The sequence below is a fragment of the Bombyx mandarina genome, chromosome 17 (assembly GCF_030267445.1).
Source record: "Bombyx mandarina strain Sakado chromosome 17, ASM3026744v2".
Classification (NCBI taxonomy): Eukaryota; Metazoa; Arthropoda; class Insecta; order Lepidoptera; family Bombycidae; genus Bombyx; species Bombyx mandarina.
In genome coordinates, this window is record NC_143223.1 from 16637348 (window position 1) to 16658794 (window position 21447).

General features: G+C 40.7%; 2 protein-coding genes across 9 annotated transcripts in view; one reads left to right on the forward strand and one right to left on the reverse strand.

The window, feature by feature from the left end:
• The window catches only part of Npl4 (nuclear protein localization 4), a 124160-nt gene that overhangs the window by 26223 nt on the left and 76490 nt on the right, over window positions 1-21447 (forward strand). The window lies entirely within an intron of this gene.
• LOC114248126 (WD repeat domain phosphoinositide-interacting protein 2) lies at window positions 1099-21441 on the reverse strand. 6 transcript variants are annotated; one of them, XM_089734174.1, is made up of 6 exons: window positions 19784-21441; window positions 9260-9350; window positions 8126-8793; window positions 7883-8034; window positions 6113-6172; window positions 1099-2866 (listed from the first exon to the last, which is right to left on the reverse strand). In XM_089734174.1, exons 3-6 carry the CDS (start codon window positions 8740-8742, stop codon window positions 2748-2750), a joined length of 948 nt encoding a protein of 315 aa, XP_089590300.1. In that variant the 5' UTR covers window positions 8743-8793; window positions 9260-9350; window positions 19784-21441; the 3' UTR covers window positions 1099-2747. The 6 variants fall into 6 exon arrangements, with proteins under 6 accessions (XP_089590300.1, XP_089590299.1, XP_089590303.1 ...); XM_089734173.1 differs by having other exon boundaries at window positions 1099-2887; XM_089734177.1 differs by having other exon boundaries at window positions 1099-4964.

Below are 21447 nucleotides of genomic sequence, written 5' to 3' on the forward strand. Positions count from 1 at the left end.
TGAGTACACGGTTCATTAGGTTTCTTTCAGTGAGCTCGTGAGGTAATCAAATATCAAGCTTTTTTGTGTACCCAGTTTTTTTCAAATGCGCCAAAACTGTTTTGTGGTCAATTCCCAGTTATTCAGCTACATCGTAACAGCAGATATGCCGATCTTGCTTCACTTTTTAAAAAATGGCATCCATTTTATCCGTAATAGGGCGACCAAAGCGACGTTCATCTTTGACATCAAAATTTCCGGATCGAAAACGTTTAAACCAAATTTGTGCTACTCTCACAGACGGCACTAGGTCCATAAACATCTCAATTTTTTTTCGCGGCTTGCGTTGCAGTCTTACCTTTTTTGTAGTAAAATTTTAAAATGTATCGACTTTGTTCATTAGATTCATTCATCTTAACAGTACGAAAAATAAATAAAAATCACACATTTCCCTAATTTGAATTATCTTCTTTAAAATTTAAACCTTTAATGATACCAAGAGCAGCCAGATACAAATAGTATAGCCAAAGAGATTTTATTACAAGTTCATACATACTATAATGCGAAGACTTTTTCCCCAACCTATTAAGTTAGAAGAAGATTATATCCGAAGCTGCATTTTTATTTCTGTTAAAAAGCTATAGAAAACGTGTCCCTACGGCTGGCGCTCCGTAGCGCAAGCCGTAGGATGCATATCTACTAATGCTTCGCATTGTCGGAGTTGGTTTACATTCTTAGGTAGTGTAGTGTGCAGACGATCTTGCGTGCCACTTGGTGATGCCGTGCGACTCACGACCTGCCAGCAGCCTCTGGACGTTGAGATTCATAACTTACCACAACTAAGGATTGATGAGAAAGACGTCATGGGTTGCTAAAATTGTAATGAAACTATTTCAATCTCAACAACATTGCAAAGATATTCGATTGCTGACTCATTTGTCGTTACCACAATAGAATCTGCGACATTGTTCGCTGCACGAGTGGTGCTACGGATATAGGTATATATGGTTCAGGAAAATAAATCGACTTTGTGTGTAGACATCGCATGGGAACTGCCGATAATGCGACGGCGCCGCGCCCTCATTACGGCTGAGGCTGTGAGAAACATTAAAAAAGACGTTGCAGTTTCGTAGAAAACTTTATTCATTTTTATTTACAATTTAATTTAAACTAGAAGACCAGCCAGCGTGCGCGTCTCCATAACTTTTAACTTCTCTTTAATTATAGTGAAACATTTTTAGTGGTAGACATACAAATAGATTGCGATTACGGAACAAATTCTACGATGACAAAGTAAAAATAATGCACCAGAGTTTTCTGTGCAATTTATAAATTGAAGGTAGCGGTAGGAGCAGGCGCGCGGAGGTAGACTGCGGGTGATGTAGTTTGTCTCCGTTGTCCGGTCGGAGCCTGTTACATCACTGAGCAAGTCGCAGCGGAGCGTTAAAAGCTATAGACACACGCACCTTAAGGAGCACACACGGAACTAAAATAAATACTAGAATTTGTACCTACGTATATTAAGTTCTTTATATTTTAGCTATAGCCACTGTTTGGTTTCGAAATAGGCAACATAATATGTTACAGTGAGACAGAGGAAGAAGTGTTGCCATGTTGAATTTGACGATTGTATATCTCGCTAACCGCTAGACCTAATTGTTATTGAAATGTTACAGCCGCTCGTGGCTTCAGATGACACCTCTAATTATATACAAACGTCGATGTGGAGATACAGTCACTTATATAATTACTCACTTTATTATAATCCGAACTTCACGATATTTATATTGACACGGAGGTCGCGAGGGCGGTCCCTCTGATAGTTTTTTTTTAATTATTTTACGAAGTCCCACTAATATACAATAAATTCTAATAAAAATTTACAATTTGTTTATACAAGTTTTTTGCCTTTGAAATTACAGAAATGTCAGAAATGCACGTTAGTGAGCATCGAGTCGCGTCTACGGTTTGTAGTTTTGTTGTTATTTTTTAAATTGTATTCCAACGCTGCGCGCTTCGGACGGGTTCTCGTCGCCGCTCGTCACATTAAGTGTATTATTATCTGTGGTCAGCGTGCACTGTGCACTGTGCAGTCACTAGCAGCCTCTAGCGGCCGACCAGCTGCCGCAGCCACGTGCAAGGGTGCGCCCCGCACCCCGCGCCCCGCGGCACGCCCCGCGCGCTTCTTCATAAATAAACTTTTATCTTGTTTATTATTTATTTGCATTTCCTTTTACATTTTTATTTTATTATTTCAGATCTTATAATTGTAAGCTGCACTATAAAGTCATAGAACAAAGAGACAGAGTCAATTTAACTAAATATATTACAATAATTACACTAACGTCGTCTCATCTGTCTGTCCGGGTTTAATATAGAATTATTGAAATATTTCTTATTTTTTTATCTTGTTTTTATTTCTAAATTTAGTAATGTCACATGCTTTTAGTATATAATATCAAAGTAAATACAATTTGAATTTAATTTATATGAAACTTGTAAAATTTGTCTACAATAATATAATCGAGATAGTGATAAAATTGTAAAAACGACTTATCTAAGGGACAAGACAGTCGGACGACAACTTACACTAGCGGCTCGCGGCGGGCCACGTCGGGCCCCGTCCCACGGGTCCAAGTTCTGGTCAATATTTCTGACACAAACAATCTTTTAGATATTTATATTAATTACATAAAGTATTTGATGTAGGTGTTTGTTTTGTAGAATTGAACTAAACATTGAAAGTTCCGTCCGGCGGCGCGGCGGTCCTAGTGCTGCGGTGCCCTGACGGCGATGGGGGGGAAGTGGTCGGGGTCGCGGAGGTCGAAGGGTCCCCGCGGCGGGGAGGGCTCGAGCGCGGCGCCCAGCTCCCGGCCGCGCTCTGAATCTGACGCACACACACCTGCAGCTGGCCCACAACCCTCACAACTCGCTACCACACTCACGTCTCCGACTTGCGACTCACTAACGTGAACGTTCCTCTCGTCCAGACTCATCAATATCATACAACAATAGCAGCAGAACGTGGACTCAATGTTTGGCTTCAACACTTTCGAGTTACATTTTTATTGTGAGACTTGAAAAAAGAACGTCCACGTTGAAATAGTTTGTCCAGCGTTGCGGATCTCCGATGTACGTTTTAAGATTGAATGACATCGTAAAATTAATGATTAATTAATAATGCAAAACAATCGACAAGTGTTTCAAATGCAAGCAGTTAATTAGAAAGAATCGCAGAGACGCGTGCGTACATCGGAGGGTCCGCGCGCGCCCTGCGCCGGCTCAATGTGAAGGTTAGCGGCGGCGGCGGTGAGGTTATTATGATGTGTCTCAAAGAATATCTCAAAAAATTCTAATGAATTTAATTCGTTGTTTATATATTATAGTAAGGGAAATCGATCTATTGGTGCATTTGAAATCTATATATGAGTCGACTATTATCAAAGGCGGCAATCTGACTTTTGGACAATGATTGGTAAATCAGAAAAACGAATTATTGACTTTGTATTCCATCGGCAGTCACAAAACTCTTCGGAACGACATTTTAGATAAATAACAGGTTAACTATTAACCTTTATTTAATGCAGGTTTTGAACCGTATTCTTTGAAGGAGACGATTATATTCAAATCAATCTGTATTGACATATCAATAATTTTTTTTTGTCTAAATGCACAGATTGCCACCTTTGATAATAGACGACTCATATATAAAAATGAATTGCTCTTCGTTAGTCTCGCTAAAACTCGAGAACGGCTGGCCCGATTTGGCTAATTTTATTTGTATAAGTTCAGAGAAGGTTTAAAAGGCAGATAAATATGAAAATAATCGGAATTGAATAAAAATAACAATTTTGTTTTTCCATTAATGTGTCCCCCGTCAGACGGATTCCTTTTGTTTGTTTTAAGTTTATTTTATACAAAAGTTTAGATCTTTTATTTATCGATTGAGGCACTACGAAGTCTGCCGGGTCAACTAGTAAACAATAGAAACCATTTTCAAATTTCCATTGAACACTCCACTCCGGTGACGTCACGAACAGAGGGTGCCGCAGGACGGGGGTCTATAATCGGTTTTACTGTTCGTTTGGAATGCCCTCGTACAACCACGTTGATACATTCGGTTGTTTTGAAACAGATCCAATGTGATTCGTTCAGACACATGATGATGACCGAGATGTCGGAAGCGTGTCCGGCGCGCGCGTCCACACTACACTCGAAATTCTAGTGTGGACTTCTGATTACTTTACTAGAAATATTACAAATAAATAATGACCACTGTCACGTGTGTCCGATTATTTACAGTCAAATAATTATTTTAGGATCTATTTTTTTGCTTACTACTTGTCTGTAAAAGAATACAAATATTCATCTCCATTAAATTTCTAGTTAAGTAACAGGTAAAAGGGTCATTTGTTTGAAACTAAAGAATGGCTTTTAGGATTAGGTTCGAACGAAACAAAATCAATTTTTGAAGTTAAGTTAAGCGATGGTGTAGGTTTCGGTGGTCGCGGGGATGTTCGCGGAGAGCAGAGCGGAGCCGGTGCGAGGGACTAGGATCATTCAATCATATTTAACTTTTGCTTTCGGAAATCGCTAATGACCGATGATCATGTTTCTAATGACTGTAAATGCTAATCTAATTTCTACAAATTATTTCTATAGTAACAATACCGAAGCACAATCGAGGGATAAGCGCGGGTAAAGTAAAAGTAAAAAGAAAAGTAAGGATTAAAATTAAAAACTATATTAAAAAATAAAATTCGGTTTTTACAAATTATTATCACAATATTCACATAAATGTCCATTAAAATGAGCAAACTAGAATAAATCGCGACAACACGGTGACGTCACGCTCAAGATACACAGCCGCCGGAGCCGGAATGGTCGGTAGTCGGTAGAGTACGTATAGCGGTGCGCGCGGAGTGCGGGCGGCGGTCACTCGCGCCGCTCCTCCGCGCTCCCCGCGCCCCCCGCGCCCCCCTCGCCTGCCGACCACACGCCAGCCTTACTGAGCGGTACCGCACCCTGCACTCTGCTCGTCGACTCGCGGCTACCTCGCTTGCCCATACACACCAGACACACAAACACAACCCGTAGTACGGCAAACGAAGTATCCGCATATAAATGAAGCGAGGTCGAACGATTAAAACTAAAATTATGATATAAATCAGCTAATCCCGCCGACATGCGGTCGACGGGACCGGCCGAGCATCGCCAAAGAAGTGTTACAAATAAAAGAAAGCGCAGTAAAGCGTCACGTTTGAATAATTGGTCCAATGCTTGTCGAATATAGAGATAAATGTTAGGTTCCGTATTCGGCAAACACTAGTCCAACATTGGCAAGCGCGGGTCAGCCAGCCGACGCAGCGCTTCACGGTGAATCGAGCGAATAGTAGAAAGCGTTACAAACTAAACATTGAATCGTTTGTGTCTGGGATATGAGGACCGGGGAGGGAGGAGGAGTTCAATGATCATGAAATTCTACTGCGTATATATTACGTTTAAGTTTTCAGTTTCAGCTTGTGCACTACTTCCAACCTGACATAAGGTTTGGACGGTCTCTCCGCGGTTCTGTATTACAGCGACATCATTACAATAATATGAAGGGCCACGGAATATATCACAGTATTACGTGTTCACAATATAGTTAAAAGAATATTAGCATATAAAAATACTGTTGTTATAAGCTAATATGTGTGTTCAAGCAGTCCCCGAAGCGAAACGGAATAAAAGATATGACGAAAACAAAAATGTTCAGTTAATTGACTGTGTGAACTGTACACGCATGTCGTTGTAGTAATGTTCGTTCGTAGCAGTGAGCCCGCAATGTACCGCGCAGGGGGCGCGCCTACTGCTTACTACATTGCGGGCCGAATGAAAAATATTTTAATTATATCGCGATTATATTGTTTAAAGTAGTTGTTGTGTCAGCTGAGCTCGGCACCGGCGCCTGCCTCCGCTTGTACTCGTGTGAGTATCATTGTAACTTACACGCGATCTACTACTGCATGATACTAGGGGTAGCGCGTCATTATTGGGACTAGTGGAATGTATTATAGTAAGACAATGAAATGAGTGGTTCAAACATGAATGTCTCGGTCGGGGGATGGCGGCGGGAGGGTGGGGTCGGTACCTGTCATGGCGGCGGGGTCCCGGCCGCGCAGCGCGCCCGCGTAACTGTTGCCCGTCGCCACTACATACACACGTCACATGTTACACACCTATGGCGCTCACTCGTGCTCTAGTGTTGAACTACCATATCTATCAGACCAGCGCGCCGAGTGCGAGCTGGTACCCAATCACAAGGAGGACACCGGGAATCGAACCGCGGTTATAATTAATTTCAATTCGTTTATAATTTTCTATCAAGATCATTAATGCTGTTGTTGTTGTCAGCGCTACGCTGTGATATTAAAATGAATTCAATCAGACAGTCCTTTGAAAGTCACTTCTCAATAGTTAGCCAGGGGTCATCGTTTGGAGTGCCCCACAGTCCCCCGCGCTCAGCTCTCAGTGCCTCCCTCAATGATGTGAACGTGGAATCATTTCAATAGTGAAGCGCTACCGCCGCGCTCCGTGACCGTTGGGAGCTGTTACTGAGATACAAGAAGCATCCAATTTTGTTTTTATACAGTGGATAGTACATGTATATGTACATTGAATTCACTTGACTGCAAAGGATCATTAGGTGTAAAACGTGTCCGCTTTTCAAATTTCAATAACTTATATATATAATATATCAACTATGTTCAAAAGGTTAGGTTAATTCACTTCAAATGTTACCCGTATTACAATATCGAATTGTGACCAGTCTTTTTAAAAACAGTGGTCGTTTTCAAAAAGTGGAATGTAGGGCGAGTGACGTCACCGCGCCGAGCCACTGGACCCGGGCGGCTGGTCGGGCCCGATACTGTTGGCGACCTACTTACTACTATACTAACTTAACTTACTGGCATCTACTTATACTGTACACGAAGGTTAGTACGTGATGTGTGAATCGAATTGAGATCACTTTTGGTAAATATATCTTATTATTATTGTATACAATTTTTATTATTAACCTACCCCGAACTTATAATTGTGGGGTAATATATTACATTCTACCCTCTTACAAATACAATTAGAAGCAATCGGTACCATCAAAAGTGTTCCCATTAAAATGAATGATTTCTAAAAATAAAATGTAATGAGACTTAGTTAACCCAGTACACGAGGCGGTAACGATGTTGCACATTCTCAGTACTCGACAACACCAGGTTCCGAACCACTAACTCGACTGAATAAAATGCTCACTTTGTAATTGTATTATTCGATTATTAATTCTACTATATTTTAGTGTTTTCAATCAGTTATTTAGTTTGGGAACCCAGTACTTATGTTCAAAGTGCTCACAAGAGATATTATCGAGTGTCTTAGCGGTTATTACTGCCTACCTTACATATTCTGGGAAAAAAATTAACATTCCTTTTACTTATATACGCGAGACCTTTCACCATCCGAATGTAAACATTATATATCAGTCTTAGTCAATCAGCCTTTAAGTCCAAAATCTTACATTTATGTGTTTAATAAATGACTAATTACCTGCAAATGTTTGAACTACATAACTACTAACTTAATTCCTAAGTAATGAGAATCGATTTTGAGATCATTAGTTACTTAATCATAGAATAGACAAGTCCAGGGGCGTCGCGATCGCTCTACGCGGTGCGCGGACACAACTACTGCAATATTATTACAAGCTGCAGCGGACTGGGCAAGTGTCTTATCTGTCTAGTATGTCTCGACTACCTACACATGAATTGCAACAGCGGAGAAACGAACGGCGAAGTGTACAAGTGCCGGAGATACGTTCAACATCATCCCCACAGGTAGGCGAGCGAGGCGGACAGAAACGACGTACCTTGCGGGTCCGCGGAGCCCGGCGCCTCCTCCGGCGCCAGGAAGCGGTGCTGCCGCAGCAGCGCGCACTCGCCGCCCTCCGCCGCGTCCAGCGCGTACACGTACAGCACGCCGGCCGACGTGGCCACCAGCAGCCGCGGACTGCGCGACACTCTGCAAGCCAAGCGGGCCGTGGTGAGGGGGCGGGGTGCGCGGGGACGGGGGAGCGCGGGGGCGGGGGCGGCATCGCGCGGGGGACACGCACCTCGTGACGGCGGCGACGGCGCGGTGGCCGGTGGCGGGCAGGCGCGCGGCGGCGAAGGCGCGGCCCTGCGCCAGCACGTCGGCCACGTGCGCCGGCAGGTAGCCCGCGCCCGCCGACACCGCGGCCGACAGCCAGCCCAGCCACGTGTCCGCCTCGCCCGCCGCCGCGGCGCCCGCCGTCTCGCCCGCGCCGCCCTCCTCGCCCGCGCCGCCCTCCTGCAGCTTGAACACGTGCACGGTCTCCGTGTTGGAGGTGGCGGCGAGGTACAGGCCGCAGCTGCTGAAGGCGAGGCAGGCGATGGTGACGCAGCGCTTGACGCCGCGCCGGAACTCGAACAGGCGCGTGCGGTCGGGCACGGCGAACACGCGGATGACGGTGCCGCGCTCCGAGGCGGTGGCCAGGCGCCGCCCGCAGGAGGACCAGGCCAGCGCCGCCACGGGGCTCTCGTGCGCGCTGATGGCGCACTTGGCGTTGAGGTGCACCGCGTCGAAGATCTGCACCTCGCCCACCGCGCTGGAGCCGGGGTACGCCACGTAGCAGTGCTCCACGCAGGGCGACAGCGCGCACAGACCGCGCGGGTTGGGCGGCGTGTCGCGGATCGTGTGCAGGATCTTCATGTCCCGGATGTTGTGGATGTGCAGCGACTCCTCGAGGCACACGATCAACCTCTGAAACACAAATATGTACATGCTCTTGACGTATTTCTTGTTCTGTATTAATTTTTCTATTTCAATTCCGCACAACAATGACTTGCTAATGTAGTTGAAATATAATTTTCCCTAATTGTCTGTCTCCGGCCCCGGATCAATGCGGGCCGAGTTGCTGATACAGTTCAAATGTGAGATAGCTATCATCGTTGTGAAGAATCTCTTAAAATGATCTTGTAACACATTAATAAAAGATGCACAAATTGGCCCCACGTTGGGCGCCAATTTCGTAACGGTAATTGTTACACCAACCGATAGCGGTATTTTTATATAAGCGGGGACAAAATCTGTTACGATGCAGAACATACATAAAGGCGGGCCGCTAAAATTACCACAATGCAGTGCACGCCTATTCACGGGTCGCTTTAAAATTGTGCATCTTTTTCCGTCTCCCGAGCGACGCGGACACCAGTAACAAGCAACTTACCGAGCGGTTCAGTTTGACGGCGAGGATGGTGTTGCTGTAGATGTAGTTGCAGATCTCGGTGCCCTTCTTGTAGTGGCACACTATCAGCTTCCTGTAACACAGCAACGGGCCGACGTTACACACGCTCTACTGTATTTAGTTATTCAATAAACATTTCATCCGTGGCTCACGGACATCAGACAAAACAGCCAATATACAGGTACCTACAATATATAGTACCGGTACATAATATGTTATGAGTGCCTAAAAAGGGTTTTATTTTTATCCTTTCCCTGATACAATCGTCAAGTTGTTGTGCAGTACATAGTAAAATTGAAACGATATAGAAAAGATGAACATGTGGTTCGTGCGGGAGGTGGACTAACAAACAAACAACGAATTAAAATGAATTGTTAAGTTCTTTATTTTTTATTGTTTAGATGGGTGGAGGAGCTCACGGCCCACCTGCTGTTAAGCCGTAACCAAAGCCTATAGATATCAACCCACCTCGAGTAATGAGTTGTGAAGTCTCCGTTTTTTTTACAGTATAAAAGTATTCCACCCTTTAAGTATTCCTCCACGGTGTTTTCCGAGCGCTATGACATGTCCTTCTTCAAACGAGGCTTGCGGAGAGTACTTTATGGTAGGCAGCGGCTTGGCTCTGCCCCTGGCATTGCTGACGTCCATGAGCGACGGTGACCACTTACCATCAGGTGGGCCGTATGCTAGTCTGCCTACAAAGGCAAAAAAAAAAAAAAAAATACTGAAACGTGGACAGTGGCATAGGCTACCCATTACCTTGAAAAGCTATATTGTATTATCTTTACAAAAACTCTGACTTCATTTTTCTTTCACGTCAAAAGGAAACAACGGCTTGAGCAATCAAGAATAATCCGTTGAGCGGATTTGGATAAAATTTATATTGGGAAAAGTTAGTTTATATGCGGGTGAAGCCGCGGGCGGGAGCAAGTATATTATATTTTATTGTTATTTAAATTTCAGACGAATTTTTCGAATGAATTTTCATGGTCACGGTCGACTGAGGTATTTGTTAGTTCGACGACATTTGAATATTACATTGACCTTTTCGTTTTAAAAATAAAATAAAAAATATTAAGATGATTTATTAATTTTGCCTTTCATTAAAAGTTAAATTGGCTTTTGTTTAATTTCATGATGACTTCAAATCTGTACCGCTTACGAAATAACTAACAATGAAAATAACAGGTCGTTATCGTACAAGAATATAACATTGACTTTCTCCAGAACGAACAGTGGAAACAAATTATCGATTACGTACGTACTTAAATACAAGTGTTGTACATACATTAAACGCGCAGTGCACATTTACAACGTACGCATATTATTATTTTTTTACGAACGAGACCACATACCGTTGAACCGTGGGCAGTGTGTTTGTCGAAGGCACCCGGAGGTGTTGTGCAGGTCAAACAGTGGTGGTTGGTGAGATGTGTCAGAATCGCGATGACGTCATTAGATAACAATCGCTCCGTACTACGCTTTAAAGGTGTTCGCGGGGCACCGGCGCGGCAATATTGTGTTGATCGAAGATTTAAAGTCGCATTAAACAGCCGGAGCCCTCTACGCCTATACACCATCAATATTAGAACGCGACATTTTTAAAAATAACAGTTTTTTTTCTTTCAGTTTTTATGCATATCCTTTGTTCTGTACTGTCTCTAGCGGTATTATTTCTTCATAGACAGCGCTCCATAGACTGCATAGACTTGCATTCCTGGTATTACGGTTTCAATATCACTGAAGTATTTAGTATGACGTTAATATGAAATACAGTTGAAATCTGTTATAACGACATCGAAGGGACTGCTCATATTCAGTCGTAAAAACCGATAGTCGTAACAACCGGTGGTGCTTAATGTGTATCGTGCAAAAGTACAAACAAATCAATAGGGAATTATTGGAAAAATATATTTATTCAACTATGTACATTTTGTTTATTACACATAAGTACAATGCACATCATTTTTCTGTGAGCATAAAATCTGTAATTTTGGTCTGTTTGGAACACTTCTTTTGCGCATAGATAATTTGTAATTCACGTTGGATTTTAATTAACGTATCGTCATCGCTCTTTCCAAATGGTTGAAATTGTCGAGTGTCATACACCATATTCCTTTGCTGTCTTTGTTTGAAATTCCGCTCTCTAGCTTGGATATAATACGCGATTATTCTTCAATATTAATTTGTTTTCTTTTGTTTTGCGACATTTTGAAAGTTTCACGAATAACTCCACAAAGTTTTGGTGCATCTTGTGTATAGATAAGTAACAAACTAACTGAAGAGATATGAAGAAGCGGGCTTTGACTCTACCGCATGCACGTGTTTTGTTTCTAAGAATTAGAAAAGACCCTACACTAAACGAAATCCTATTGTTTTCTTTCCTGATTTTAATAGCCATTGAAGACAAATGTGGATACCTATTCAAATTGTTTACAATACAGCTTAGCCGGTCGTTCTAACAGATCTAATTCTCCGAAATATTAGTTAAATGTGGTCGTTTTATGAGGTATGTCGTTATTAGCAATGTCGTACTAAGCAATGTTTTTAATAAGGCGGTCATATAGCATTCAGCCGGGACCTTTGTTCTAGGTTATTATAACCGGTATGTTGTTCTAAACGATGTCGCAGTAAACGGTTTTGACTGTAATATTTAATAAAAAAAAAAAAGCAGTGCGATATGTAGATAACAAACGAAATGATATCATACATCCTATACAGTACAGTGTACACAACCACGACATGAAGTAGCACTTACAGGCGGTTTGTAATAAAGCTAATCTCTACAACGCTCTACAACGTCTTAGTTAGGTATAAACACTTCCGCGTTTTGTAAGACAAAGGCTTCGGTCTGGGTCGAGCAAACTTTGAAGACGCTTGCCCAGTTCAAATAATTATGGTATCCTTCGTTTATTGGAACAGGTTGGTAGGTACTTGGTATACTAGTGTGTGTGTGTGTGTGTTGTGTGTGGACTTAAACTCGAACACGTATATGCACATATGTTGCTTACAAACATCTGGTTCATAGGTTCTGTAAAATAAAGACAGACAGAGATAAGCAACTGATTTTCTCCATACCCATTGGCTAGTAGTCTAAAGGGCTATTCCAACTACGCGCGGGCAGGTAGGTGAGGTCACAAGCTCAACCTGAGGGAATTCGCCTGAGGGCTTCACAGAATTTATCACCGAAGAAGTCACGGAATCCACATTTTATAGCAAAGACAAACGTTCTGCCAGTATGTGAGCCGGACAACAGTGGCTGCAAGGAAAAAAACTATGATTTGTAACAAAGGAAATGTCTCGACATTACAAAATAGCAGTGCAGGTATACAGACGTACTATTGGCGTCAAGAGACCGAAAAGGGCCTACGTGGGGTTCATTTGCCGGTTCAAACCAAGTACCTGGTGCACAAAGGTTTCGTACATATTTTCTTAACTACAAAGGGAGACAACTATTTATCAGGAGTATAATATCGATCTTGGGACACAAATTAGATAAGGGCCGCCGCACGGGACAAGGTGACACCGAATCGCGGGACCTAGTAAGTCGAGCAGAAAATAAATCAAAATATTAAATGCCTCTTGTGTTAAATAGTAGCCGACAATATTCATACTTTATATGGGTCTAATTTGCACTTTGCGTGAAGGGTTATACATATATGTGATTAAATTTTATGCCTTTACTCTAGAAAATAGATCGTCTTTCTTAGATATTCAATAAAAAACAAAAGGAAACATTTACGTAGAGAATTATAAATCTAAAACCTGTTAGACGTCCGAACATTTCAAGTTGAAAGTCAAGAACACGAACAAGAATGAGCGTGTCGAGATACGCAGAGCGAGACGACCGAGCTATACTCAGCAGCTTGTCAATAAATAAGACCCTCGTCTGGTCGAAAGCCCTAAAACGACGAGTAGGTTCAAAATTACTTTTGTTTGTTTATTATTACGAGCCATTCAGCATCCCTATAAGAAAGGCTAGGTAGTTCATTGTAATCAAAATTTGCATCAGAAATCGCAACAACAAAAAGGAAACACGCAAAAATGTTTTGTGTGACGTTAACCAGTCGATGCAGCCGCACTGCTCGCTGCTCAATCTGTTAAAGATATACGTGTTCACGAACATTACTAACAACACAAATAAATAAAACAACGCAAAGCGTTTCCTTTGCGTGACGTAACGCCTGCGATCGCCATATTTCAATGAAAACAAACTACTAAATCGCGCCAATCAAGACTGTTTACTGACTTGTGACGTCATAAAATGAAAATTATTTACTAAACCTAGATCCTTTTAATCTCGTGATAAGCAATAACTATCTTTTTAGTGAAAGAAATCAATAAATTCTCCTTTTATCGCTGCCTCATATACATTAACTAACTAAAGGACAATGCCCATTTTCTATGGGCGTTTGGGCCCCTAAAAAAAGTTGTCCTGTCATGATGGTTTTAACTTCATTTGATAGACAAAGAAATATCGTTTCATATTCAGAAAACGATTTTTATATTCTCACCCAGGTTTAAGAGAAATCTGTTTTTTTCTGCAGCTAAAATTAAGTTGTTAATTGTTTTCTTCGAAATCAATAATCGCTCTCATAATTATTTACAGTATTAAATAAGTTAATTGTGGTTAATGTTGCTAGAAATAAGCCCTTACGTACATTTTATTATTATTATATCCTCATAATAATAATAAAATGAAATGAAAAACCGGAAGCCGGCAACGATATTGTTGTTGTTGTTTTTAAATTCACCAATAAGCAGGCAAAGAGCGTAGCCTATACAGCCTAGTCTGTCGAAGTTATATATTTTTTATGTCAATAAAAAGCCGGTGTATCTCTTTTTATTGCTTTTTGGGAGTTTTGACGTCAACTCGACGAATACCACATTGACTGAACATGAGTTTACGCAGACATTTTATACACAATATTACAAATACAAATAATACAAATTACACAATAAACTATTAAAAAAACTTTAAAATAAAAATTCAAGTGACGCTTCACTCGGGTTGCTGCCAAAACTCTCTGATCATATATAATAAGAATACAGTAATGGTAGGCCATTGATATTTTTACTAATGGAATCATTAATATCTAAAAATATTAAATAATTAATGGTTTTAAGTAATAATTATTATTACAATATATAAATATTGAATTGAACAAAAATAAACTAAGAAGCCTGTGAATTATAAGCATTAGCTTTTTTTTTATTTGTTGTTCAAGTCACAAACAACTCTTTCGTTTGACAGCATATAGGTTTGCTATAAGGCTGTATGGGGTAAGCGCTTTGCCTATTGGCGAATTTAAAAACTATGGCATGGATAGTTTTGGGATGTTATCAAATAAGTAATTTATTTTTTTGGAAAACAATGCCAGGTTGAAAGAAATGTTGATACATAAACTAAACAACGTGAAAAAACAAGGCATAATTTTTCAAGTACAAATAGTTTTGACATAAAGTTGGCCCACTTTTGGGCATTGTCCTTTGAATGGTAAAATTTGCAACACATGATTTGGATATCTCGACGTCTCGACGTCTGGTTGTCTTCAACGAAGATGCAACGCGATAAGAACAGTAACAGTCGTATGACGGCCACCGCCCGTCGCGAGAGCCGGCCAAGTTCACGTCCAAGGCACGAAACGACTGCAAGCCAGAAATAATCCGGGTTCGGGTGCCGACCGGTACCGATATAAATACAATCACAATATTGTCAACGCTACTACTATACTATACACTACTATAGAGAGAATTTCGTATGCCTAATCTGTTACTATGATGCTTACTAACTACACATGTCGTTGCATTGCCATATTGTGTCGGGTAACGTCTAAAACTGAAGAGGAAATATACAAATGTAATATGCAACGTTAAATAGAAATATAATAGATGCAGTTTTCAAACAAAAGATTATTTGGTAAATCCCCAATGTACAGCGAATGCAGCTGGACGTTCCTAGATCCATCACTGAAATTTTTCGAGTTTTTATTGAATTACAAAGCCTTGTGCGACCGCGACGGGGCCACGCAAAGCCGCCGTCGCCCGAAATACGTCTTGTCGGATCCCCCGGATTCACTCGGTGCTTTTAGGTCTCTCAAGCACCCGTCACCGCCCTCGAGCGAACTAACCCATAGATACAGCCCACTGATTAACTCGCCGGATCTTCTCAGTGGGTCGCGATTCCGATCCGGTGATAGACTCTGCGAAGCACTGCTCTTGCAAGGGCTAGTGTTAGCCAATTCTCTCAGGTTGAGCTCGTGAGCTCACCTACCCGTCCGGGCGTAGCTGGAATAGCCCCTTAGGATACCAGCGAATAGGTAGGACAAAATGGCGTGCGGTGCACAGCAAAAGAATCTGTTAAATATATTTAGGGGTGAGGTATTTTTGATCGCTTCAGTAATCACAAGCGGTTTCACGAGCGGTTCCCTTGCACGCGTTGAATTGCGTTGTACAGCAATCTTGGAGTAAATTGGCGATGACACACGGGCCGTTTGTTTATTTTCGTTCTTATTTTCGGACCCTACAGTTGTTACATTAGTGCAACTATGGCAGTACAGTAATAATTTTAATCTTCTTTCGAACTATTAGATATCAAGTACAATGTCAGTCACGTACAATATCGACACAGTATTGAGGAATTTTCGTTTTTTATTGAAAGACGAAGAATCTTGGCTTCAATATTGTAATTTATTTATTAAATTTTACATCGAGGAATCATTCAGAACGTACCAATTTAGACTTCATGATGAACACGTTATACACAATAAGTAAAAATGATGTATGTAAGTAAGTGTAAGTAAGTACACATAAATGTGTGTATGTCTCCGATTCGAATTATCACGAAAATCACGTACTCTTTTCATCGACATAGATTGTAACAAAATGAGAAACTCTCGAGAAAATCAAGGGACGTTTTTTATGGATTTATTTATAAACGAAACTAATTCTAAGTACCAGAACAGTTTACAGAGTGAATTGGCGGCCGACCCAAAGGTCACAGCTGTTGCTAAACAAGCCGCGGCGACGCGACGTCAGCCGCGCGCCGACCGACCGACCGACACGCGCACTTGTGTTTATTCACTTTGGAAACGAATTCATATCGTCGACGTTCAGAGAAACATATTAACAGTAGTTTCGGTAATATTTATAGATCAAGTGCATTTGAAACAAACTCATAATATCTGTCTCGAATATCGGCCTCCAGACCGAGCCCCTACTGATATTGACTGCGGAGCTAATAAAAGCGAACATCAATGTTGCGGACCTTGAAGCGTAATCAGCAATGAAGTACTAGATAATATATGCACAAGTAAACGCAATCTGCGCGTGCGATATATTAAGCTAGGTATGTACTTTTGAGTGAAGTGTGGTTTGATCCGATATGTGAACAGTTACGAGTTGTCAGTTTGGTAAGGACACGCCCTGAGTAACGCATTATGGTTGGGTCGGTTGTAGGCCGCTTGCTGCCCACGGTCAGCTTAAAAATTGACGCCACAATTACGTAACAAAATAGAAGATTTCAAATGAATTTGACCCAACAGAGGTCTGTCATGCTAGATAGGCATCATAACAGACTAACTCCGACATTAAGTTGTCTCTCGGTTGATTTCAGAAGCTCGTCACTTGAATCCTGTAAGTATATTATGAAGTTCTTTATTAAGATGATAAATTTTGTACATTCTCGTCACCCAGCCTCGATATCAGCGAGCGTCACGTCGGCCGCGTGTGGGGGTGAGGCCGCCGCCCGCGCGCCCGTTGGATCAGCTGATAAAACGATAACAAACAACTTGTTTACGCAAACATATATGATACGCTTCAGACTGCCGACTGTAGACCTCGTTCCGGAGCGCACGGTCACTAAGCAATGTTTTAATAGAAAACGAGAAGCACAGACTTAATGAAGCTGTCGGTAAACAATTGAACGCATCCAATAGTTTACAAGAGAGTATATTTTCTCGCCAGGTTACGCTGGCATTACTCCCTAGGTAATGCAACTTAGGTAAGGAAAAAAATAGAGTAAGACGACCATTAGTACGAAATAATAATTCTCATTTGACGGGACAACATACTGGTAATGATGTACTTTATTGATTATAATAATATGAAAGGCCGGAGCGCACGTTCAAGTATCGAATATATTCGAGCTGAGAGCGACAACTACGATACGTTTACATGCTACGTACTATAACTACTCAAGAGATTCCAAGTTTCACATAGGTTTGTAAATTAGAGCGAATAAAGTGGGCGGGAGTGAGTCGATCGGGATATCCACAATACTACACATTATAACATCAAATTGAGATGTTTATCCGGTCATCGTTCTCGTCGAACCGGTGGCTTGCGACGAGGGGTTCGACGAGTTAATTAACCCTCAGACACAGCCTACTGAGTTTCTCGCCGGATCTTCTCAGTGGGTCGCGTTTCCGATCCGGTGGTAGATTCTGCGAAGCACGGCTCTTGCGCTAGGGTTTGTGTTAGCAACGTCGTCAGGTTTGAGCCCCGTGAGCTCACCTACTAGTAAAGGTTTCGCTGATATAGCCTCTCAAGGCTCTCAGCTTAAGTAGGAACCAAAAAAAAAGAGGTGTTTATGTTTTTGCGCAGTCATACACTAGGCGTGCGTGTGAATGAGGCGCACAACTGGGCGACGTTCGGGTCACCGTCACCTGCTCCTATAAACATATTCTCGACGAATAATTGTTTTATTCGTCGGACATATGATTAAATGAGATGCATTGATCGATGTATTCTTAAAAAATGTCCAAGGAGATAGGCCTACCTCAGCTACTTTTTTACTGGTGTTAGGACGTCTTGTGGGTCCGGGTGGGTACCATTACCCTGCCTATTTCTGCCGTAAAGTAATAATGCGTTTCGGTTTGAAGGGTGGGGCAGCCGTTGTAACTATACTTGAGACCTTAGAACTCATATCTCAAGGTGGGTGGCGGCATTTACGTTGTAGATGTCTATGAGCTCCGGTAACTACTTAACACTAGGTGGGCTATATTATAAAAAAAAAACATGTTTGTCAATAACAATGTCTATGTCAAATTTGTATTATATGCAATTTTTTTTGCTTTCCTCAAATTTTTTCAAGAGTTACTTCGTTTCCGAAGTTTTGTGTGTGCGTTAATGCTCGTAGCAAATTTTAAACAAAATAATATTCTAAGCGTTTAAGTACCTAGCGATAACGATGTATAAATAAAACTCGATGCGAGCCATTAGAGTGATAGCGGCTTTTAACCGTCGCGATTCCGTTTAGTGAAATAATTTGAAGTCTTAATATTGTATTAATTTAGGTCGATTCGAAACAATGTCATTATGTTGAACAGATGTTGGGCGGGCGGTACTGGATACCCGCCCGCCCGAGCTGGAAAATCTTGAACAACTATCTATAACCTCTTCGGAAGGATTGTTAACTTTCAACTGTTACCCACCCACGTAGCATCACCCGCAAGTCTGACTTGACATTGATTTTATTACGATATTTATTGATTGTTTATAAGTCAATTGTAAGTTATCAACGCGAGCGATAACGCAAGGACGAAAGGAAGTGTGCGATATGGAGTCGGGTGATGATACCGACTGTAATCTAAACGTTAGCTATTTGATTGTCGGTCCAGGGCCGCGACGAGTTACGGCACACGGTCAACACCAGAGGATGTCCTAAACGCCCTAAACGCATCAGCGCTAAATCTTAGCTGCACTAAAGTGCTTGAAGCACTCGACCCTCACGTACAGTACACAAGGCGAGGGTCGCCTCCCAGCTTGTTACATGAATCTCAACTGTACTGTAGATCAAGCAGTATGTAGTGTAGCGTGAAGTATGAAGCTGCTTATTTTCATCCAAAGTTCCTCCGCAATTTTTTCTTAAAACAGTATAGAATACCGAAACTTAAATGAGACATTAGGGTCAGATATTTAGCGATTCATATCAACCTCTTTCTGCTATTCAAAATAGAACGACAAATTATAGAGATGTATTAAGCATTGTTGTTTGATAAATTCTCCAAATCAATTACATGTGTATATATCTATCTACATACACAACGAAGCCGAATATTGACGGTGTAAAACTGGTAATCTTATAATGTCCTCAGCAGTCCACACCTACAAAACGTTTTATTGATACACCTCTCGACACATAGTCGATACATAGGGCGATTGTCTTGAAGCTGTACTCTTTCCCCTTTCACCGTGCAGAATTTTGTCCGACGGTAAAAAATACAACCTATGTGTTTAGTTTATATAGTATCTTTGTGCGAAATTTCGTCAAAACCTTTTCATTTTAGCATGATTGATCAATAGACATCTAAACATGCAAATTTTTAGAACACTATGGGTTTTAGTGTGCACCTTGCTTCACGACATGAAGCTGCTCGAGGGTGGCCCTCGCGCACTGAGCTACCGTTCAAAACACATTCACATTGTCTCTGGGGCTGGTCATCCCTCAGTAGCACTGTTTGTTTCCATAATGTGACTATGAAAATATTAAATGTTGTTAGATACCTGGGAGCAGATACTGTGACAACAGCCACCAGCGAGCTGCTGAAGAGACGGTCGACGAGACAAGTCTCCTGTCCGCTGCGACTCGCATATATTTCTTCAATACCATCGTCAGGAGTTAGAGCAAATAAGTGATATCCGGTGCTGCTGCCCGCCACCAATGACCTGGATGGACATATTTATATATAACTACAATAATTGACTCCTGTTTGTGATGCTTCCTATAAAAGTATAAAAGATTTTTTTGTCATCTTTATATCTATTTAATTTCATAATTACATACTATACAGGAAGTTTTTTTTTTTTTTTCGAAAATTACTGGGTATGTATGTCAGGAAGTTCATATAAATACAATACATACACAGAAGAGAATTGCAACAAATACTTTGTTTATTTGAATAGACTGAATAGAGAGCAGGGTAACTATGTCTGTACATTGACTAATATAACAAAGCAATAGCCAGGTAAACAGTTTAGGGACATTGTTACAGCTAAGACAATGATTTTGGCTTTAAGCTGTGAATAAGGCTAAAAAGAAAAAAAATTCGTATTGCTTGAAGAGAAACAAATATTACCAGCATAATTCTTTGCATTAAACAAAAGTTGCCTTGAAGTAACCTAAACTCGTAAATTATTATTATGTGACTTATTACAGTGTGCGTGTATGTGAGGGTACCCTGGAGAACTTTTACTTCAACTGCTCCATATAGTGTCCCCTCCTTATGATGATACACTTCTAAAAGACATAGCCAGGGGGCCTATTAATATTAATTATCTATTAACTTTAGTATATTCTAAACATGTAAAAATTTTATGTTAATTTTTATGAAAAAATATAATTTATCTTTAAAGTAGTTAGTCTAATATATTTGTTTGTGTTGTTCTTAAAATTACACTCGCTTATGAAAAAACTGATCAAATTTATGTTAATTTTTTTTTTTCTCTTATTGTTTACCATAATTATGACATTCTAGTTTACACTGAAACAGTAAAAAGTTTTCCGTTTAATGTTTAATTGAGGCACACAGTGTCAGAATATTACAAGCACATTTAATCTGCAAATGTAACCATCTTGCCATTCTTTAGAAACTTACTAGCCCAATGTTGACAAAGCAATCAAGGATAGACTTGTGAAGACATGTTTGCAGGTTTAAAACTCTACCAATGCATAGCCTTTGCCATTTATGGCAATCCTAATTCTTCTATTTGTGCATTTTCCTTTATCATTAAATAAATAAACAAACCAACCAACAATAAACAATGTACAGCCGTTAATGAGAAGGTGTTTTTAATATTGATATTGTTACAAACAAAATGTTTACATATGCTTGAGTTTTCAGAATTGATAATCTGTTTATTTACTATAGCCACATATGTTTTTAACTGATTTAATAAAATATAGATTCCCAAATTGTTTTACTGTACAGGGCATAAATAAGAAATATATAACTAACATATTTGCATATTATTTCCCTTGAAATTGATTTGTTTACTTTTCGTATTTGATCATTTTCAATAAAATTGATTCACACAAAGGCTGACTGACATTGAGGAAGACACCTTGACAACTAAAATTTACTTGAATACATAATGACAAAATACCAATCAGCTGATTCACATAACAATATATTGTTTGGCAACAAATGCAATTTTCTATATGGCACAAC

Excerpts from the sequence above, each read along its gene's own strand:
- LOC114248126 (XM_089734173.1), bottom strand. The coding sequence starts at position 8,742 with ATGAAGATCCTGCACACGATCCGCGACACGCCGCCCAACCCGCGCGGT. Across the intron at positions 8,035-8,125 it reads GCCGTCGCCGCCGTCACGAG|AGTGTCGCGCAGTCCGCGGC; the intron begins GTGCGTGTCCCC and ends CTTGGCTTGCAG. Across the intron at positions 6,173-7,882 it reads GGGCTCCGCGGACCCGCAAG|TGGCGACGGGCAACAGTTAC; the intron begins GTACGTCGTTTC and ends GTGTGTATGTAG.